Consider the following 21,477-nt stretch of genomic DNA (forward strand, 5'->3'; position numbering starts at 1 on the left):
AACTAGTGAGAGATTGTGGTCTGTGCCTGCTGTCGGTGGGTAGTCTTGGTAGTGTGGTGGAGTTTTATTGCACTGCTGTAAGGGCCCACCCAGAGTAAAACTGTCACCTTCTACAGCCGTTGCCCCCCAACAGAAATGGGAAGGGACCGGTAGAAGATGTCAAACAACATGTGTTTGTCTTTATGCGCTGTATGAATGAGTGTAGATTAGTTTGAATAGTTCACTTTATGAGGACATTTAGGATGAAAATTACCTGATCAGTCTGTATCTGTGTTGTACAGGGCAGTAAAAAAGGTAAATCTGGTGGAGAAGGACTGATGCAGTGGGACTCGGAGAGAGAGAAGGTTCTCCAGGCCCTGATCCAGCTCCTCCAGCTGGACATCCGAGCCCTCTGGAACCTCTCTCTGGTGGAGGAAGAGTTCATCAGGTAATGTGGGCGAGACTATCTGCTGTAATGTCCCACTTTGTTATCCACATCTCCTCCCAACATTGATATCACTGTAGCCTTAATTGGAAGCTCATATGAAAATGATCTTCATTAATGATGTCACGCCACACCTAACGAGGTTAGATGATGGCTTCGTTTAATGTTTCCGTTGGGAACATTTCCTCACAGTCTGAGCGGAAGAAATGTTCAGTGAATCTTTTCTCATTTGGGTAATGGTTTGCATTTAGTACTTGAAACTCTTAATACTTTAGCCTGCAGGGAAATATCAGATATTACTGAAATCATAATAGTGCAACGTCCATTTTACAGGAGCTAATGGTGAAATAACTAAAGCATTGTGGTGCTACAGAGATTGGAGTTTGGGGTCACTTAGAAATGTCCTCATTGTTGAAAGAAAAGCAGTTTTTTTCAATGACGTTACATTAAACTAATGATAAATCCAGTCTAGACATTGTTAATGTGGTAAATGATTATTCTAGGTGGAAACGGCTGATTTTTAATGGAATATCTCCATAGAGGTACAGAGGAACATTTCCAGCAACCATCACTCCTGTGTTATAATGCTACATTGTGTTAGCTAATGGTGTTGAAAGGCTCATTGATGATTAGAAAACCCTTGTGCAGTTATGTTAGCACATGGATAAAAGTGAGAGTTTTCATGGAAAACATGGAATTGTCTGGGTGACCCCAAACTTTTGAACGGTAGTGTAGGTCAACTTTGACTCATTTAGAGCAACTTTAACTCATTTTTTGGGCAACTTTAATTAATATAGAGCAACTTTAATTCATGTGCACTACTGTTTAAACCCCAAACTTTTGAGCAGTAGTGTATGTTTTTCAGTCGACAAGAAATGGAAAAATGAACAAAACCGTTTAAATTATAACCCACACTGCAATCTCTGGCATAATTCAGTGTTTGAGTTTAGAAGCTCCAACAGCAAAGCCCTGTTTGCTGCTTTCTAGTCAGTTGTTTGAGTTTTTAAATCAGCAGCTCAAAGCTCTGTAAGATAAATCTGAATGCCATTCAAAGGAAAAACTGCTTCAGTGTTACACCATAAGGACAATAGTTCCAGATCTACAATATCTCCCAATCATTCTAGAATAGTAACTCTTTCAAAATAATGAACCGAATCACCTGCTGCAAATTCTAAGATTTTTTAAAATATCATTCTGATGCGCCTTGCAGCTAGAAGCTCGCTGGTTCTGAGATCTTTCTGCATGGAATTTCCATGTTCTCCCTGTGTTTCTCCGGGTTCTCCAGCTTTGTCCCACAGTCCGAAAACATGCTGAGGTTAATTATTCTAAATTGTCCGTAGGTATGAATGTGATTATGATTGTTTGTCAGCTGGGATAGACTCCAGCCCCCCGCGACCCTAATGAACCCTGTAGAACCCAGCATAGCACCGGCACTATGATTGCATATTAATTTTTGATTGGTGGTAGATTTGAAACCAGGTAAGATAGATGGATCATTCTTTTTGCATGTAAAATCTGGGGAGTTAGACTAACATTTCGCACATTTACCAGGTCTCAGGAACTTTTTCGTGGCAGTGATGGGTTTGTAAAAATACATAATAAAGCGCACATTGTAAAAATTTTCATAAACGAGACCACGGGATATTGTGGGGAATACAGCTATGCAATGTCTGTATTTTGAAATATACAATACCAGTCAAAAGTTTGGACACACCTTCTCATTCAATGCTTTTTATTTGTTTGTATTATTTTCTACATTGTAGATTAATACTGAAGATTAATACTTTTTTGTTTACAACATAATTCCATAAGTATTCTTTTATAATTTTGATGTTGTCGGTATTAATCTGCATTGTATAGAATAATTAAATAAAAAACACTGAATGAGAAGGTGGGTCCAAACTTTTGACTGGTAGTATATGTGAAAAAAAACAAAAATGATTTTTATTTTTTTTAGGTTTATTGCACTTTTAAGCAATGTTTTGTAGTAGTTAAGACATAAGTCAATACATATTATTAAAACTTGGGATATAAGGGTTATATTGATGTAAAGCAAATAAAAATACTCCCAAAAATTGCACTACCGTATGTAAAAATGTAAGAATATGTACTTGCAGATTTGCACAATGGTAGGTCTTGTAGGGTTAAGCAGCGTATAGATAATGGATGGGTAGATGGATTGTAGTGCTATATTGATTCTCTGTTCTAAAAATCAGATTCTGCAGACGTAAAGAAACACAAATGCTTGCTACAGACAAAAGAATCACATTATTTTTCTGTACATGTTTTTCAGTAGACAGGAAATTAAGAAAAATTACCTCTAAAATTATAACTCCCATCACACTCTCTGGCAAATAATTGCAAAATGATTTTTTGTTGTTTTCATTCAGGACTAGTGTGTGATAAATTGGATGTTTTACTCAATGAACACAGAGCCTCATGTGTTATTCAGTCTGGTTGATTTAAATCGTGTTTCCTCTCAGCTGTGTGACCTGCTGCTGCTACAAGCTCCTGGAGAACCCGACCATCAGCCACGTGAAGAGTAAACCCACCAGAGACTGCGTCATCCACCTGCTGGGGCTGCTCATCAAGAAGTACAGCCACCTCCTGGGTGGGTGTCAGTCGCATGGGTTCCTGTCGACAGGCTTTAATGCAGACGGATTCAAATGTAAACTCAGTGTGTCCTCTGTTAAACCATCCCAGGAGCCAGTGTGAAGGTGATCCAGCTGCTGCAGCACTTCGAGCAGCTGTCGTCGGTTTTCGCTCAGGCTGTGTTCGTGTGGAGCACCGAGTACGAAGTCAGAGCCGTCATAGGGGAGGTCATCAGGTCAGTGTGGGACATCCTTGTGAGTCCGCTGGTGTAAATCTAACTCACTGGCAGAAAATAACCGAGGCTCTGCTTCTCCTTCCTTCAGGGAGATCGGTCAGAAGTCCAGCGAGGAGCTTGCCAGAGAAGGTTCAGGGGTCAAGGCCTTCGCTTCCTTCCTGTCTGAACTCAGCGCTCTGGTTCCTGAACTGATGATCCCCAATATCAGCGTGCTGATCACTCACCTGGAGGGAGAGGTAGGAACGCCGAGTTACTGACCTGCAGCTCCTAAATGACAAGACGATTGTCCTTTTAATCAGTAAAAGATTTCAGCCACATGGATTGACTGTAGAAGTTTATAAGTTGAAGGTTCGTGGCAGATTTGTTATCGCTCAAGCCTCTGCTCCTCGTGTCCTTTAAGACCTTCTGTTTCGAGGTTGATTTGAGGATTTGCTGGTTGAGAAATTACTCACTGCTTGACACATCACAGGTTCTCCCAACTAAATTTTTCTGATGGTTTCACTGGTGCGTCTGACTTTTTCATGTAGCTGCACTAGCCATTTTTTTACCATGCATTTTGTCCCTGAATACTATATTTCCTGTCCAAAAAAAGTCGACACTTGGATTTAACAAAGCAAATAGTTAAGAGCCTTCCATTGGATAATTACTGCAGTGATAAAACAACTTATTTAACCCTAGCTGATGCAGTGAAGAGCTTCTCATTTTTTAAATGTTGGAATACATATCCTGTGGTCATGGAAAGGATGTTAATCTGTCTCAGAAGGGTCAAATTATTGACCTGCATCAAGCAAAGAAAACAACGAAGGAGATTTCTGAAACTACTAAAATCAGGTTAAGAACCGTCCAACACATCATTAAAACCTGAATGATAGTGGAGAACCTTCACCTTCCAAGAACAAACTCTTAGATGATAAACCAACAGTAGAACTCACGGCTGTTTAATAGTCAAAGTAAGAACATTTCCACATGAAGGGAACTCAAAGGATTGGGACTAAACAGCTGTAGCTCTAAGAAAACCACTGATCAGTGAGCATAATCAGAAAAAAAGGCTTCAGTTTGCTATGTAGCATAAAGATTGGACTCTGGAGCAATGGAAGAAGGTCATGTTGAGTCCAGATTTACCCTGCTCCAGAATGATGGGGGCAGTAGTTTAAGCTTGGTTTTGGTTCCGACTTTGTGCTGGTTTTAGACTTTTTGAGGACTGGTTTTTGACTGTAATCTGACTTGTTCTGAATTTTTTTTTTGGACTTGTTTAGGTTTGATTTTGATCCTGGTTTTAGACCTTTTAAGGACTGGTTTAGGACTGGTTTCACAATGTCTTGGACTTTTTTAGGAATAGTTTAGGTTTGATTTTGGTCCTGGTTTAAGACTTTTTGAGGACTGGTTTCAGACTGTCTTAGGCAGGTCTTGGACTTTTTTTTAACCCCAAGAACACCAAACCTACCATCAAGCATGGAGGTGGCATTTTCATGCTCTGTGGAACTGGAGCTTTCCACAAAGTAAATGGAATAATGAAGAAGGAGGATCACCTCCACATTCTTCAGGAAAACCTAAAACCATCAGCAGAAGGTTGATCTTGGACACAGCTGGATGTTTTAACAAGACAATGAGCCCAAACACACATCAGACGTGGTAAAGAAATGGTTCCATCAGGCTAGAGTGAAGGTTCTAGACTGATCTCCCGAAAGTCCGGATTTACACCCGTCAAGAACCTGAAGAACCAAGTCAGAAAGAGGACAAATTTAGCGGAACTGCACCAGAATTGGTGCAGTTCCACTAAATTTGTCGTCTTTCTGTCACAGACTTGAGTCAGTTAAATTGATAGTATAATGATGCTGCCACCTCCATGCCTGACGGTAGGTATAGTGTCCAGAGGAGTCGAAGATAAACCAGCAGATGGTTGCATCAGGGTAAGAAGAGAGGTGGATGAAGTGATGTCCTCATCATGGCTAGTGTCTACCAGTCTGTGGGGGTTATGGTTCTGATCTGGGGTTGGTCAGGTTCAGCAACGTTATGTTCCCAAAGAATGAGGTCAGCTGATACCTGAAGATGCTGAATGACCAGGTCTTTCCATCAGTGGAGTTTTTCTTCCCTCCAGAGTCCAGACCTCAGCCCCACTGAGAATCTTTGGGATGTTCTGGAGAAGACTTTGTCCAATTCTGCCATCATCAATATAAGATCTTGGTAGAAAATTAATCCAACTCTGGACAGAAATAAATGCTGTGACGTTGCAGAAGCTTATAGAAGAGCTTATAGCTTGCACTGACATTCTTGCACTGCACATCTCTGCACTTTTAAACTTTATTTTTATTTTTTCTGTTAAAAAATTTTGCCACCCGTGTATATATTGTAAATAAAGCTGCTGTAACAATGTAAATTTCCCCTGGAGTGGGGAGAAATAAAGAACTTTATCTTATCTTATCTTATCTAGAAACGATGCCATGGCAAATGTGTGTCGTTCTCAGAGCTAAAGGTGGTTCAATGAAATATTAGAGTGTGCAACTTTTTTTTTTTTTTTTGATGGGCTTCTTTTGGTTCCCAACACATTGGTAAATTCTTCACACACATGTAAATAAATGTAAACTGGGATAAAAGTGCAGGTAAATGTTCTCTTCTGTCTCAGTCAGGTTAATTTTGCACTCAGCTCTTATTTTTCTTGGCACAGGATGACATTCTTGAAGATGTTCTGCTCTTTTAAAGTTTCAGTTTAGAACATCGAAGCTCCAGCAGCTAAAGTTCTGTTCCTGTCTGTACTTTCTAGTCAATTGTTTGAGCTTTTAAGTCTGAGACAAAAAGCTCTGTGTGATAAGTGCAGATCTGAGTGGCATCCAAAGGAAAAACTCCTTTGGTTGTCTTTGTCAGAGCATATGTGAAACAGTCCAAATGACTTTTTTAATATTATTTTCTCTGCAGAGACACTCACCTACAAAATTACTCAAATCATTTTAGAACAATGAACTCTTTTGAAACTAGTTGAGTTTAATTAAATCATCTGCTGAAAGTTAGAAAAACTAAATGCTGTCAGTTGTTTCCAACATCGTGCTGCGTCCAGTAAAATCTTAAACTGTGCTTTCATTACTCGAAGCATGTGAAGTTTGTTTGAACAATTAATGTCTTTCCAGTCCTACCATTTATTTTCTTTATTGTTTCTGTCTTCATTATTCCTCCAAATCATGGTGTGACATTTCCACAATACCTCCTTTAGTCTCAACTTCACTGACACAAGAAAACAGTTCAAGACAAAATCCTATTCTTCAAAAACATGTCTCCCACAGAGTTTGGCTGTTTTTCTTTTCGTGTGTTTTCTTGCCGTTTGATGCTGGTGTTGCCCAGTGCTGAGACCAAGGAAATTTTTTCTCTTCATATTGTAGATGTTTTTATATCTCCATATTTCCCCTCCAGACTTTTTCTCTCTACTCTGCTCATCAGCTGTTTTGTCATTTTGTTTCTCGGTTTTGTCATTTTATGTCTTGTTTTTGGCGTTTTTTGTCTCGGTTTTGTTATTTGGTGTCTTGTTTTTGTTACTTTGTGTCTTGTGTTTGTCATTTTTTGTCTTGGTTTTGTCATTTTGTGTCTCGTTTTTGTCATTTCGTGTCTCGCTTTTGCCGTTTTTTGTCTCGGTTTTGATATTTTGCATCTCGGTTTTGTCATTTTGTGTCTCGGTTTTGACGTTTTGTGTCTTGGTTTCGTTGTTTTGTGTCTTGTGTCTTGTTTTTGTCATTTTGTGTCTTGGTTTTGCTGTTGTTTGTCTCGGTTTTATTGTTTTATGTCTCGATTTTGTCATTTGGTGTCTCAGTTTTGCTGTTTTTTTGTCTCGATTTTATCGTTTTATGCCTCGGTTTTGTCGTTTTTTATCTCGGTTTTGTCATTTTGTCTCCTTTTTTTTGTTTTGTGTCATATCCTGTATTATTTCGGTCTTTTTATATCTCTTTGAGGTAATTTTGTCTCCTCATCCTGTAGATGTTTTTCTATCTCCATGTTTCCAGACTTTTCCTCTCTACTCTGCTCATCATCAGTAGAAAGATGTTTCACCATGCTGAATGGATCTTCCAACAACTTGCTCCTCTGTTCACTGTTTCTGAGTCATGCTGACTTTATTTACTGATCCAGTAGTTTTGATTTTCCTCTCAGTCTCTGTGGAAACACTGCCTGCAGTAAAACTCTCCTGGGGAACTAGAAGGGAGAAAGTTTAGTTTTTTACAGAATCTACTCTGCTTCATTTTTGGAGATTTTTTTTTTGATTGACACCTGTAGAATTAAGTGATTTAGATGAATTATCACAATTTTAAGCTCAGATTTGCGTCATTTTCCTGATTGAACTACACATCACACATGATTAGTTTAAAGATTCCTTATGTTTCAATCCATATTAGTGCTTTTTAAGTGAGGATAACGTGCGTTTCAGACCTGCTGGTGAGTTTTTGTGTTCAGACTGTGTACAGTCAGGTGTTGCCCAGTGATGAGACCAAGGCGAATACGAGCTCGCTGAATGAGAGTTGGTTTCTTCTGGCCTCGACTGGCAGGTAATCTTGGCAGTGCAGAGGAGGATTCCTGCTCTGCTGTAAGGGCCTGCCCACAGTGACTGTGCTCAGCCCAAATTATTCCTCCACAGTCACAGAGGAGTAAATTCAGGGGTGAAGCTGACAGTGTGAGTGTTGTGTTTGTGTGTTAGTGTGTGTCGTGTGTGTGTGCCGGAGGTAAGAAGTTCACCCAACTCTCTTTGCCGTTCAGTGAGCCATGAGTTTTGTCTTTGGTAATCTGAGGGCAGTTTTTACCGAAGTTGTTCTAACAACAAAACATCATCTAAATATTTACTCAAATATAGAAGATTTACTAAACCAAAATATTTATTTGCTTATCATTTCATTCTACTGTATAAATGTTGTCTCCTCATTCTGCAGATATTTTTTTATCTCCATGTTTCCCCTCCAGACTTTTTCTCTCTACTCTGCTCATCAGCTGTCTCAGTTTTGATGTTTTGTGTCTCGGTTTTGTCGTTTTCTGCCTCTTTTTTTGTTGTTTTGTGTCTCAGTTTTGACGTTTTGCATCTCGGTTTTCTCATTTTGTGTCTCAATTTTGTCCTTTTACGTTTCAGTTTTGTCATTTTGTGTCTGTTTTCTCGTTTTGCCTCAGTTTTCTTGTTTTGTGTCTCGGTTTTCTCATTTTGCGTCTCCATTTTAATGTTTCATGTCTTGACTTTCTCATTTTGTGTCTCAGTTTTGTCGTTTTGTGTCTCGGGTTTTTTCGTTTTGTGTCTTGGTTTTGCCAACTCTCTTTGCCGTTCGGTGAGCCATGAGTTTTGTCATTGGTAATTTGAATGCAGTTTTTGCTTTTTCTCATTTCCTGAAGCCTTTGTAGCAATAAAACATTACCTCACTGAAGATGTGGACTACTTCCTGCAAAAATACCTTTCTAAATACATTGTGCATTAGCGGTTTTCGTATCGTGTCATATTTCGTCTCATGTGCAACGTAACATAATGTGTGATATTTCACTTTCATGCACAACATTGTCAGTGTATTGTGCAATGTTTCATTTCATTTCTCAGGTACAATATTTAATTTTTTTGTGTGATATTACTTCTCAGTGTTGCTGTTAGCATTACTTTTTTACTGTTTTATTCTGGCTTCATTTTAGTTTACTGCGTTTGTTTCAAGATTGTATCGTACCTATATCTTACTGTTCTCTACTTTTTAGGTGCTGCGTTTCTTCTGTCATTAGTTTCTTTTTTCTGAGCAATAGTCTGGCACATGACCTTCCTTCAGGACCAGTGTAGTCTGATCTTCTGTATTTCCACTGGTTCTTCCAGAGCCACACCATGCGTGTTGCCGTATGCGAGGTTCTGGGAGAGATCCTCGTTCGGGTTCTGTGTGGCGACGGCCTTGATGAGTCCGGTAAAGCCGATCGGGACCGATTCTTCGACACGCTGCAGGAACATCTGCACGACACGCACTCCCACGTCAGAGCGCGAGTGCTGCAGGTCTTCACTCGCATCGTCAACAGCAAAGTAAGTTTTCTTTATGTGTTCCTGTCTTCTAATGCTACATTGTGTTAGCTAATGGTATTGAAAGGCTCATTGATGATTAGAAAACCCTTGTGCAGTTATGTTAGCACATGGATAAAAGTGGGAGTTTTCACGGAAAACATGGAATTGTCTGGGTGACCCCAAACTTTTGAATGGTAGTGTAGGTCAACTTTAACTCATTTAGAGCAACTTTAACTAATATAGAGCAACTTTAACTCATTTCAAAGCAGCTTTAACTAATGTAGAGCAACTTTAAGTCATTTAGAGCAACTTAGACTAATATAGAGCAACTTCAACTCATTTAGAGGAACTTTAACTAATATTGGAGCAACTTTAACTCATTTAGAGCAATTTTAACTAATACAGAGCAACTTTAACTAATATAGAGCAACTTTAACTAATATAGAGCAACTTTAACTAATATAGAGCAACTTTAACTAATATCGAGCAACTTTAACTCATTCAGAGCAGCTTAAATTCATACGTATTTGTTATATTGTGGTGTCGAAGTTCCTCCTGGTAAATATCATCCGTCTCTGTTCAGGCTCTGCCGCTGTGCAGGTACAGTGAGGTGATGGAGCTCGCTGTGGGGCGACTGATGGACAAATCTATCAATGCGGTGAAGAGCGCCATCCAGCTGTTGGCAGCCTTCATCGCGCACAATCCCTACAGCTGCAAGGTAACGCCAACAGACAGGATTCAGACTCTGAATAGAAGCTGTTTGTCAGGTTTCCTAATGACGCTGGAATTTCTTCTTTTAAGTTGAGCAGCGCAGATCTGAAGAAACCTCTGGCAAAAGAAACAGCAAAACTCAGAGAGATGAAGGAGAAATTAGAAGGGAAAGCACCAGGTAAATACAACCAGAGTGGTCATTTACAAACATTTTGTGTCTCGTTTTTGTCATTCTGTCTCGTTTTTGTTGTTCTGTGTCTCGATTTTGTCGTTCTGTGTCTCGATTTTGTCGTTCTGCATCTCAGTTTTGTCGTTTCGTGTCTCGATTTTGTCATTTTGTGTCTCGGTTTTGTCGTTTTATGTCTCATTTTTATCGTCTTGTGTCTGATTTTTGTCATTTTGTGTCTTGTTTTTGTCACTTTGTGTCTCAGTTTTGTCGTTTCGTGTTTGATTTGTCGTTTTGTGTTTTTTTGTGTTTTCATTTTGTGTATCCTTTTTGTCATTTTGCATCTCGATTTTGTCATTTTGTGTCTCAGTTTTGTCATTTCGTGTCTGATTTTTGTCGTTTTGTGTCTTGTTTTTGTTTTATGTCTCGGTGTTGTGTCTCGTTTTTGTCATTTTGTGTCTTATTTTTATTGTTTTGTGTCTCATTTTTGTCAATTTGTGTCAGTTTTAACATTTTGTGTCATTTTTCTTATTTTGTGTATTGTTTTTGTCTTTTTGTGTCTCGGTTTTGTTGTTTGTGTCTCTTGTTTTGTGTCTCAGTTTTGTTGTTTGTGTCTCTTTTGTTATTTTGTGTCTAGTTTTTGTCATTTTGTGTCTCGATTTTGTCGTAGCTTTGACTTTCCTCTCAGTCTCTCTGTGAAAACACTGACTGCAGTTCAACCTGAATGTTTCACAGAGGAAATATCACAATTTTAAGCTCAGATTTGCGTCATTTTCCTGATTGAACTACACATCACACATGATTAGTTTAAAGATTCCTTATGTTTCAATCCATATTAGTGCTTTTTAAGTGAGGATAACGTGCGTTTCAGACCTGCTGGTGAGTTTTTGTGTTCAGACTGTGTACAGTCAGGTGTTGCCCAGTGATGAGACCAAGGCGAATACGAGCTCGCTGAATGAGAGTTGGTTTCTTCTGGCCTCGACTGGCAGGTAATCTTGGCAGTGCAGAGGAGGATTCCTGCTCTGCTGTAAGGGCCTGCCCACAGTGACTGTGCTCAGCCCAAATTATTCCTCCACAGTCACAGAGGAGTAAATTCAGGGGTGAAGCTGACAGTGTGAGTGTTGTGTTTGTGTGTGTGTTAGTGTCTGTGTGTGTTGGAGGCCGGTTGTTCATCCAGCTCTCGTTTCTGTTCAGTCGGCTATGAGCAGCTTCTTTGGTAATCTGAGGGCAGAAACTCACTTAAACTCAGCCGGCCAGGTCGGTCGCACTTTAAAATGTGTCGTACTGTATTTAAACCTTTTTATTTTTATCAAGAAGTTCTTATAGTTCTTAATTTATTATAGTTTGAAAATGCTTCCAGAGATCACTAATTGTACGCAAAAGACAAATTAGTACTGTAATTGGTTGATTAATCAGACTTAGAGCACATTAATTATGGCTTTTCAGCATTATTTATATTATTAGGGGTCAATATAACTCCAACACACATCTTATTGATGATGTTTTACACCAAGGGAGTCAAACATGCGGCCCACGGGCCAAAACCGGTCCTCCAGAGGGTCCGATCCGGCCCGTGGGACGACTTTAGAAAGTGTAAAAATTCCACAGAAGACATTAACTGCAGATTGCAAATTTGTAAAACCATAAATTTAAAATAATTTCGAGACCATGACAAGTTGCTTTGATCATAAAGTAAAATACTACATTGTTCATTGTTGTTTTGTCATTTATTGTCTCGTTTTTGTAATATTTTGTCTTGTTTTTGTCCTTTTTTGTCTGACTTTTGTCATTTTTCTCATGTTTTTGTTGTTTTGTGTTCCTTTTTTGTCTCGCTTGTGTTTATCTATTTTTTGTTTCTCACTTTTGTCATTTTTGGTCTCGTTTGTGTCATTTATGTAATTTTTTGTCTCATTTTTGTCTCGCTTTTTTGTCTAATTTTTTTCTTCTCCTTTTGTGTTTTGTTTCGTGTTGTCTCTCTTTTTGTCTCACTTCTGTTTTTTGTCGTTTTGTGTTTTTTGTCTCGTTTCTGTTGTTTGTCTTTTTTTGGTCGCTTTTGTCATTTTTTGTCTAGTTTGTGTCATTTCGGTATTTTTTGTCTTGTTTTTGTTGTTTTTTGTCTTTTTTGGCTGACTTTTATCGTTTTGATCATAAAGTGAAATACTACATCGTTCAGTTCCAGATAACTGATTAAATGTTTTGTTCCTTTGTAGAAACTCTGATCTGTAGGTTTTAATGTGTAAATGATAAACTGAGGCATGTTTTTGAAATTTATTTTTCTTAAAAAAATCAGTTTGTTCATAACGTTTTGTAAAAAAAATAATTCTTAAATGTGAACATTTTTGCACTAAAACAAAGGTGAAAGTGTGGAGATGTGATTATTTATAGGTTATTATGCTGTGATTTTACTGCTCACTTGAGATCAAATTGGGCTAAATGTGAAACCTGACCTAAAATGAGTTTGACACCCCTCTTTTACATGTTTAATCAAGAGAACTTTATAAAAATTTGTCCTTCAGTGATGATTGGCTGTTACTGGTGGCCTGTAACCAATCAGATGGAGCCAGAATATCACATTTATATTCAATTCTTTTACCAAATATCAGTCTGAAACGAAGAAATAACATTAATTTGGGTGAAAAATGCTCAGTACTGGATCCCACAACTGTAATTATTATAAGTTAATTAGGAACTTCTTCTCTGCAAACTGGTGAATAAACACTTTAATCCTCCCTTTTTTTCTGAAATTAATTTAGGAAGGGTAGGGAGATTAGTAAATGAAGCTTAAGTCCGACTACACTGCCAGAAATCCTTTTTGCAACTTGAAAGAGAGAATAAAGTGTGACACAATATAAAATCTGATCAAATGGCGGCGCTCTGGAGCCCAGCATCGCCGTTCTGTCCCGCTGTAAATTATTCCGTTTGTAATCTCTTTCGGTTCGTTGCTTCACATGTTCTTTGTGTCTGCAACCTGAGTCATCGCCATTGAATTTGAATATATATATATTTTTATTTGCCTCCCGGCAGTGGCAGTGATTAAAGCTTCCGAGCTGTGGGCCGCGATGGAGCCCGAGCTGCTCGTCACTGTCAGAACCGAGCTGGAGCCCAGGAGCGACGCCGAGAAGGAGCAGCAGGAGGAAGAGGAGGAGGCTGAAGAGGACGACAGAGCGACGGCGGTGAAGATCGCTCAGTACCTCCGAGTCAACAAATACAGGTGATGCTGAGGCCCGATGGTGTCACAGCCTGCAGGGTTCCTCCTCACGCTGTCAATTAGTCCACAGGTAGATGTGTGAAGTTTGTGCTCTTCCCTCTGCAGAAACGCTGCTCAGCTCTGCATCAGAGCCCACAGCTGCTTCCCACAGTCTGAGATGTTTGCCGCTCTGTCCACGCTCACCACACAGACTCTAATGGACACTCTGGCACTGATATTTAAAGGTAAAAGCTTCACCCGGTGCACTCCTGTCATTAAAGCGGCTCTCTGCTGATAATTGAAGCCAGAATGAACTCACTTAAGATTTAGATCTTCGGGTTTCCTTTTGATTTGAGGAAATTCATTTCACATTATGTCTCATTAACACCCCATATTTGACCCTATCAGAAACAGTTAAGGATGTATTTCACAGCACTAAAACACTCCATCCAATAATATATTTTATCATACTAGATCATGGAAGATGACCAGTCACCTCCACCAAGTTGACTTCACAATTTACAGTTCTACAGTTTCATTTAGCAGATGCTTTTATCCAAAGCGACGTACATCTGAGAGCAGATACAACCCGAGGTAGGAGGCAGGGCAGCGCTAAAGTCCTTCCCTAAGGGTCCTCACCGAGCAGCTGACCGGGATTTGACCCTTTGGTCTCCTGTGCCAAAGTCAGGGGTGTTAGTCACTGAGCTATCCAGCCGTCAGAACGGTTTTATTACCATATAGGTTTTCACATACAAGGAATCTGACTTTTAGTACATAACAGCAAACAGTGACGTATAGATTTAGGGTGCTTTCACACCTGTTAGTCCGCTAAAGTGGTTCGTTTGGACCCAAAAGTTGTTACAATGTTGCTATTTTCAACTGGTTCGGTTCGCATTCACACCAGTGTTTTCGCAGGTGAACCTACTCCAATTAATGTTATATCTCCCCCCAGTCGTTTGGCGGCGCTGTTTACAAAACAAGGCGTTTACGATGACGTAGGTGTACGCTGATTGGCGTAAAATTCGACTGCAGGTTGCTACGGAAGCTCCCGTAGACCAAAAAGTCTGCTGCGCCATCAAGTGGTCCGAATGGAGACAGGTTTGTGTTCTCACCAGGAGCGAACCGAACTGGAGTTCACATAGAAGCGGACCGAGACCACCTCCCAAAGGTGGTCTCGGTGCGGTTCGTTAGTCCAAACCAAAAAAATCTGGTATGCTTTCACATCAGCCCAAACGAACCGTACTTGCAGGTGTTGCGGACTCCAGTCCGCTTTAAGCGGACTAAAAGACGTAGGTGTGAAAGCACCCTTAAAGTGATGCCACTTGCAGGTATTAAGTGTTAGAAGATAAACAAGATAAACAGTACTCCACAAATGCTGCTCAGTCATTGTCACTTCCAACAAACTAAATCTTTAATAAAAAATTACCTTGCGTTGAACAGTGTACACATGTTGTGCATGTGTGCGTTATGTACGGATACCGAATCGTGTGACCTAAATATGTAGAATTGATGGGACTCAGAAACACCCCCACAATTTAATCAGTTGTTCCTTGGATCATTTCTGATGGATAAGTCCTGATAAGTCCTCAGCAGTGGATTTGTAGTAGGATCACAATCGTGATCGTCAGCAGGCAGCTGACGTAGTGTTCACTTGTTGCCATGGTTACAGTGATGCTGTGCTGCTATCTCACGATGATACAGAAATCTTTAACGAATCCGTGGATCCAGACTATAAGCTGCATCACTGCCAGAATCTAATCACTTGGTCCTTGTGTCATTTCTGACCTTCCCTGAAGATTTATTCCAAATCTGTTAATCTGTTTTTGGGTAATGTTGCTAACAGACAGACAGACAGACAAACGTACAACAATCGTCACGTAACTCCACCGTGTTCCTTGGCGGAGTAATAAGAAGCACAGTTATAAATCAGAATAGCAGTAGGTGTAATCAAGGGTTTATAAATCACAAAAAGCCATATAAATATTATTAGTGTGCCGGAATGTGAAAGACTTCAGGGTGTTGATTTGTCTTGTGCTCATACAGTGAAATACAGACTGACCGTTTCTCAAGGCTATGCCACAACAATGAGATATAATGAGGAACAAATCCTTAAAAAAAAAACCAAAAGAAATTCAGGCAAATAGTCACCTGAGAATCCTAGCAACTTAGCATCATTTCCAACATGTTTGTTTTTCATGCCACCTGAAGCAGAACATGGGCGTTACCTGCTCGTTTCCACCTCAGTGTAAACAGTAATTACATGAGCGGCATCGAGTTCGGCAGTAATTATATGTCGGCTTTAATCAGAGTCTGACAGTCGTCATTTTCATGTGCAGGGTTTTCTAAATCTGAAATGGGCACTGAAAGTGTTGTGGAGTTGAAAATGCAACCTTCAGCCAAGTTCGTGATGAGGACAAGACTATTTGTTGGCATTTTTTGCCTTTATTAGTTAGAGAGAAGCAGGCGGCATCAAGCCAGAATCAGCCCAAGGACACTGCAATTATGCAGTGTGTTCTTTAACCATTCAGCTGTCACTACGCCCCTACAAGTATGCAGCTATAAGGGATAGGAATGTTTGCCTCTACTTTAAGTAAAGCTGCAGTAATTCATCGATTGGTTGTCAGCTACTAAAATTATTTTGATAATCGACTATTTGGTCATTAAATAGTGAAAAATGTGGATCGGTTTCCTCAAAAGTCATGTTTAGTCCAAAGATCTTCAGTTTACTGTCACAGAAGAAAGAAACCAGAAAATTTTCACACTGAAGAAGCTGAAACCACAGAATTTAGACTGTTTTTATTAATTAATTCATGCTAAAATCACCTCATAGCACAAGCAAACCCCTGGACGACTAGTCTGTTGATGGTTTTCTGGATGAATCGATCAGCTGTTTAGTTCTAAAAAGTCAAAAAAATGTTGAAAAATGTGGATCAGAGTTTCCTCAAATGTCTGGTTTTGTCCAAAAATCATCAGTTTATTGTCACAGAGGAAAGAAAAAGTATTCACACTGAAGGAGCTGAAATCACGGTGTTTTGAACTAAAACATGTAGTAAAACAGATTAATGTAACAGAAAGAACTGTCAGATTGTCAACTTTCCGACGGTCCTTGAACTAATCACAGACTACATTCCCACATCTAAGCGAAAATATTTCGTCAAAATCACTTTATTCTGTATGTCTTGGTTAAAAATACAGGCTGAATATAGATTATTTGATTGTCTATAAAATATCAGAAAAATGTTGATCATCCTGAATCTAAAATCCGCTGGAGGCGACCAAATTGGAGCTAAAAATCAGGATTCCTTCATAAATATCTCTGCTTGGCATTAAATCATAACTTTTTAAAATGGAGTTTGGTTTGATGAATGCTCATTGTAGAGCTGCAACTAAAGATTATTTCCACTGTTGATTATTTTCTGGATGAATCAATCAGACGTTTGGTCTCTAAAATTTCAGAAAATGTGGATCAAAATTTTCTCAGATGTCTGTTTAGTCCAAAGATCTTCAGTTTACTGTCACAGAGGAAAGAAACCAGAAAATATTCACAGTGAAGAAGCTGAAATTGCAGAATATAGAATCAGTCGATTCTTAAAATAGTCAATGAATCGTTTAATTGTTGCAACTCTATCCCTCACAGAATCTGTATTTTGCTGATGGACCTTACATTTGATCATGTTTACATCTCCATCCAGGAAAATGTCATCAAACGTTTCACACTCAACTGTTTTGATAGTCATCATTTTATTTTTTTCATTTAAACAGTCTAAATTCTGTGATTTCAGCTTCTTCAGTATGAAATCAACGAATCCATTAATTAATCAGTGGATGAATTAAATTGTGATTGTTGCCGATGGATACAAAATGACACAAAACCACAGAGGAAAGATAAATGATCTCAAAGAAACAAAATGAAGAGGATAGCTGTAGAGATAACAAACGATTACAAAGATAAGAAAACAAGATGGAAAAGAGCCAGAAAGAGACACAAAACAGCCACAACTAATGGAGCAAAAACCTACAAATACACATGAAATAAGAAGCAAAATGACACAAAAAGAGATGCAGGACGTCAGGAAAGAAAACCAAGAGCAGAGAAACACAAAACGAGAGAGTGAAGCTAAAATGACCACAAATAGCTGTTAGATTAATCATTACCCACTGTGATAATTTATTAGCCAGTTGTCATTTTAAAAAAATATATAAATCAGTCTAAATTCTGTGATTTCAGCTTCTTAAATGTGAATATTTTCTAGTTTCTTTTCTCTGACAGTTAAAGGAAGATCTTTGGACTAAACGAGACATTTGAGGAAACTCTGATCCACATTTTTTCTCATTTTCTGACACTTTAGAGACCAAACAGCTGATTTATTCATCAAGTATTTGCAGCCCTAACTTAAAGGATGCTATTTATATTTTTATGCGTTATTGTTTCAATCTGGAGCTGTTTTTGTTGTCTGCAGATTCTGAGAAACCCAAAGGAAATCAGACTTTGAGGGTTTTTAGTTCTACAACAGCCTGAAAGAGCTGCAACAAAGAAACGAGATTAAAGTTAATTACTGTGCAGCAGTGGACAGGTGGTTTGTTGGTTCAATGCCCATATGTCTCCTTATGATCCCCGATGTTTTCCTCAGGCTCTGATGAAGACGCCCCAGAGCTCAGCCAGAACTTACCTCCGATCTCGCAGAAAGACGGAGACAAGGAAGGAGAGGATGGAGAGCTGAAGAAGCAGGAGATGCTGGTCCAGTACCTGAGAGACACAGAAACCTTCGCCTTGCAGGTGGAGAGAGCAATCTCCGTCATCAACACCATGCTGTACTGGAAAACCACGTCAGGTAGACGAACACACGGCCTCCACGTTAGAGCGGTTTAATCCTCTACGTTTCAGTGAACTTACAGAAGCATGTTGTGTCTCCAGTGGTCCAGGAGGCGGTTCAGTTCTGCGTGACCGTGTGCGAGTTCAGCGTCGCCAACTCGGTCAGTGGGGTGAGGAAGATGCTGCCGCTGGTCTGGTCCACCGACGCCGCCATTAAAGACGCCGTGGTTCAGGCCTACAGACGGCTTTATCTGAACCCTCAGGGCGACACCGTCAGGTCTGCAGAACCTCTTTAATCCACACCTGACAGTCTGAAATTATATGATCGTCCTGTTGGTGTGTTGTAATAACTGTTATCGGTTTGATTTCAGCCAACCACACATTTATTTTGATGTAATTCTAACTGCAGCATTCAGATTTGGACATTTTCTGGAGTTTATATAGTAATCTGAGGCTCTTAGTAGCTAAATCACAGTGCATATTAGGCCAAATTACATTAATTTTTTTGTTCCAGTATTACTGTTAAACACCGTCTTGTAATTCAAGCGACACCTAAAACAATGACTGTCTGATTTTTATCAGGATGAAAGCCCAGACTCTGGTGGACAGTCTGTCTGAGCTGATGGTTGATGCTTCTCTGGGAACCATCCAGTGTCTGGAGGAAATTGTAAGCGACTCTTGTTATTTCTCTCATGTTAATTTCATATTTCAGTATAGGGCTGCAGCTATCGTTTATTTTAGTAATCGAGTATTCTATCAATGATTCTGGCAAGTAATCGGAATGCGCATGTGGCGTGCGCGTTACAGCATACAAAGCGAACGTGAGCACGCTGTGCAACAGAGGTAGCCGTCCTGGTGGAACACGGGCGGACATCTGCAGTATATTATACATATATAGTATAGTACAGGGGTTCTTAACTAAAACTCAAAGCCATGGGAACCCGACATGTATTTAGTTGGTGATGCAGAAATCACATAAATCTGTTTTTATGTTTGGTCCGTTTTAACTGCAGCTGATAGAACACAAATAAGAAAACTGATCAGTTTATTAGTATTGATTACAGAGAATTTTCAATCAATAACTTTAGTTTCACTTTGATTTGGATCAAATGAAAGTGATTTCCTTCATTATGAGACATTGTCAGACCTACATGCACTTCAACACAATATCATGTTTGAATATATTAAGTCTGATAGTTTTATTGTCTGTCATCAGTAATCAGCTGTATTGATCGGTAAAATAAATACATTAACACACGTTTAACAGTTTTCTACCAGCATTCCTCAGTGTATGATGGCCAATTTTAGAAACATATTTGCGTATTATTAAAAGATATCTCTATAACATTAACAAAATGAATGCTGAAGGGTATTTTGTGTTACAGTGTATTGAATTTAAAGCATACGTGTGTGTGCAGGTTCAGGAGTTCTTCGGCAGCGACAGCAACCTTCAGTCCACCGTGGTTCAGGTTCTGTGGGAGAGATTTACCGGGAAAAGAGAAACGTCGGCTCTACACAAGAGAGCTGCAGTGTTACTGCTGGGCATGGCTGCACGGTAAGAGACGGAGCTCCCAGACTGTTCAAGGAACGAACTTCAGCTGAGTAAAGTTTTATTTTATACAGTGGTGGAAAAAAGTTCTCAGACACACCATGCATTTGTGAAATATTGCATCAAGAATCACTCTTAGGCCTTCAAGTGTAATATTTTTTTATTACAGTCACAGCCAAAATACTAAACAAGTCCTAAAAACACATTGAAAACTTAAAATTGATTGGTTCCATAAAAATACAGAAGAAATCTTGGGTCATTTTGGTACCAGTGATCCACTAATGAAGGTTGTGCTTTTTATTAAAAGACACAGTTTTTGTTGCCATGCCTTGTGTTTATATAAAGCCGGCACATTTTAAAGTTTTTTAGAAACAAAAATGGCTAAAACAAGGAATTTAACATAGAAAACACGCAAGTTGAGATTGTGTAAAATTTTAAGGGTGTCTGAAAACTTTTTTCCACCGCTTCGACTGGGGGCTAATTTTAGTTAACGTTTTTACCCCTAAGGGGTCGCCTGACGTGACTCTTTTTGATTTCCACAAGGAGTAGTTGGATAAGTGTGATATGTAGATATTAGCCATCATGCTAACTCTTCTGAGAGACACAAAGACCTGATTTAGTTCTGGGTCGCCACCCCTCAAATCATCAAAGTTTTAGAGCAGTTTCTGCACTAATATCTGTAGTTTTTTAGAAATTTTACAGCATAAACTATAGATTTTTTTTGAAGATTTTTGTAAAATTTTAGAATGACATATCAAATAACTTCATAAAATTCATAAAATATTTTTTGACCCACAGTTTTCAGACAAATCAAAGTGAAATTAATGTTATTGACTGAATATTTCCAGTGAGTTGACTAATCAGAACATAGAGTCTGCACAGCTTCACTCAGTGGGATTAGTGATGTCCAGATCAGCAGGTTTGTAGATAAAACCTGTGAGTGAAGTGGTGAAATGGAGGCACTTCTAACAGCAGATAGAAATCCCAAACTCCGAACAGATCCTCCTCTGGATCCAGCATCTGTTACCATGGTGACCTAGCCGGTTAAAATATAGAAACTCTGGCTTTAAGGTCAACATACCTGCTAACACCGATCTCACTCGGTGTTTCGTCACATTGTAATTCTGTTCACGCTGGGGTCTGATCTCATTCTGGATTCACCAAAGCAAACATCCCAGGATGAGGGATAATTACACACGATGCTGTACAGCCTGTATTTAGTAAAAAGCTCTGTTTTAAGGCGGCGGTTGCAGGTGTCGAACATGACTCTTCCGTGGATGAGTGAGACTCTGGTTGATCGGTGGAAGCAGATTTAACCGGAGCGTATTGCAGATTTCAAACTGAGTCATGACATTTCTGTGCCACTGAGCAGCTCTTTCTCACCAGCAGTTCAGTAAATTGTTTTTACATGTGGCTCGCTGCGGCTGCAATCTCATTACGTTCCCACCGAGCGATAAAGGTGTCAGAATGTACGGCTTCTCAAGGCAACAGGATTACGCTGCACTGAAACTGTACATCCTGGGTCTGAATAATTAAACGCAGCAGCGCCGGGGGGGAATCAACTCAGTTTTACTCACTATCATGTCTGAACAGGTTCAGTCAGGTGGAAGGAGGCAGAAATCCCAAACGACGTCAGAGGATCAGTACAGTGGCGCCTCATGAATATTTACAACAGATCCTATTTTAGTGTGTTTTTATATTCCTGATCTTCAGTGAATTAATAAAAACTGACAGCATCAGGTAGAGCTTTGCTAGATTACACTTCAACTATGTTTTGATGTATAATATAATATATATAAGATAAAACTTTATTA

General features: G+C 39.3%; 1 protein-coding gene and 2 non-coding genes across 5 annotated transcripts in view; all 3 read left to right on the plus strand.

The window, feature by feature from the left end:
- Positions 1-21,477, plus strand: part of ncapd2 (non-SMC condensin I complex, subunit D2) — a 46,664-nt gene that overhangs the window by 4,846 nt on the left and 20,341 nt on the right. For all 3 annotated transcript variants that reach the window (XM_035945198.2, XM_023263765.3, XM_055013841.1), the window contains exons 6-18: positions 282-427; positions 2,908-3,035; positions 3,128-3,251; positions 3,340-3,487; positions 9,061-9,258; positions 9,821-9,955; positions 10,039-10,126; positions 13,139-13,325; positions 13,428-13,546; positions 17,933-18,133; positions 18,217-18,391; positions 18,697-18,781; positions 19,533-19,669. In XM_035945198.2, the coding sequence (XP_035801091.1) occupies positions 282-427; positions 2,908-3,035; positions 3,128-3,251; positions 3,340-3,487; positions 9,061-9,258; positions 9,821-9,955; positions 10,039-10,126; positions 13,139-13,325; positions 13,428-13,546; positions 17,933-18,133; positions 18,217-18,391; positions 18,697-18,781; positions 19,533-19,669 (1,871 nt within the window). The remainder of the gene's footprint in view (positions 1-281; positions 428-2,907; positions 3,036-3,127; positions 3,252-3,339; positions 3,488-9,060; positions 9,259-9,820; positions 9,956-10,038; positions 10,127-13,138; positions 13,326-13,427; positions 13,547-17,932; positions 18,134-18,216; positions 18,392-18,696; positions 18,782-19,532; positions 19,670-21,477) is intronic.
- On the plus strand, positions 7,703-8,018 carry LOC111564298 (small nucleolar RNA U85). The gene has a single exon (XR_002745770.1). It is a non-coding gene; the product is annotated as a small nucleolar RNA U85 (small nucleolar RNA).
- On the plus strand, positions 11,032-11,344 carry LOC111564300 (small nucleolar RNA U85). Its single transcript, XR_002745771.1, has one exon. It is a non-coding gene; the product is annotated as a small nucleolar RNA U85 (small nucleolar RNA).

Source organism: Amphiprion ocellaris, chromosome 9 (genome assembly GCF_022539595.1).
Source record: "Amphiprion ocellaris isolate individual 3 ecotype Okinawa chromosome 9, ASM2253959v1, whole genome shotgun sequence".
Taxonomy (NCBI): domain Eukaryota; kingdom Metazoa; phylum Chordata; class Actinopteri; family Pomacentridae; genus Amphiprion; species Amphiprion ocellaris.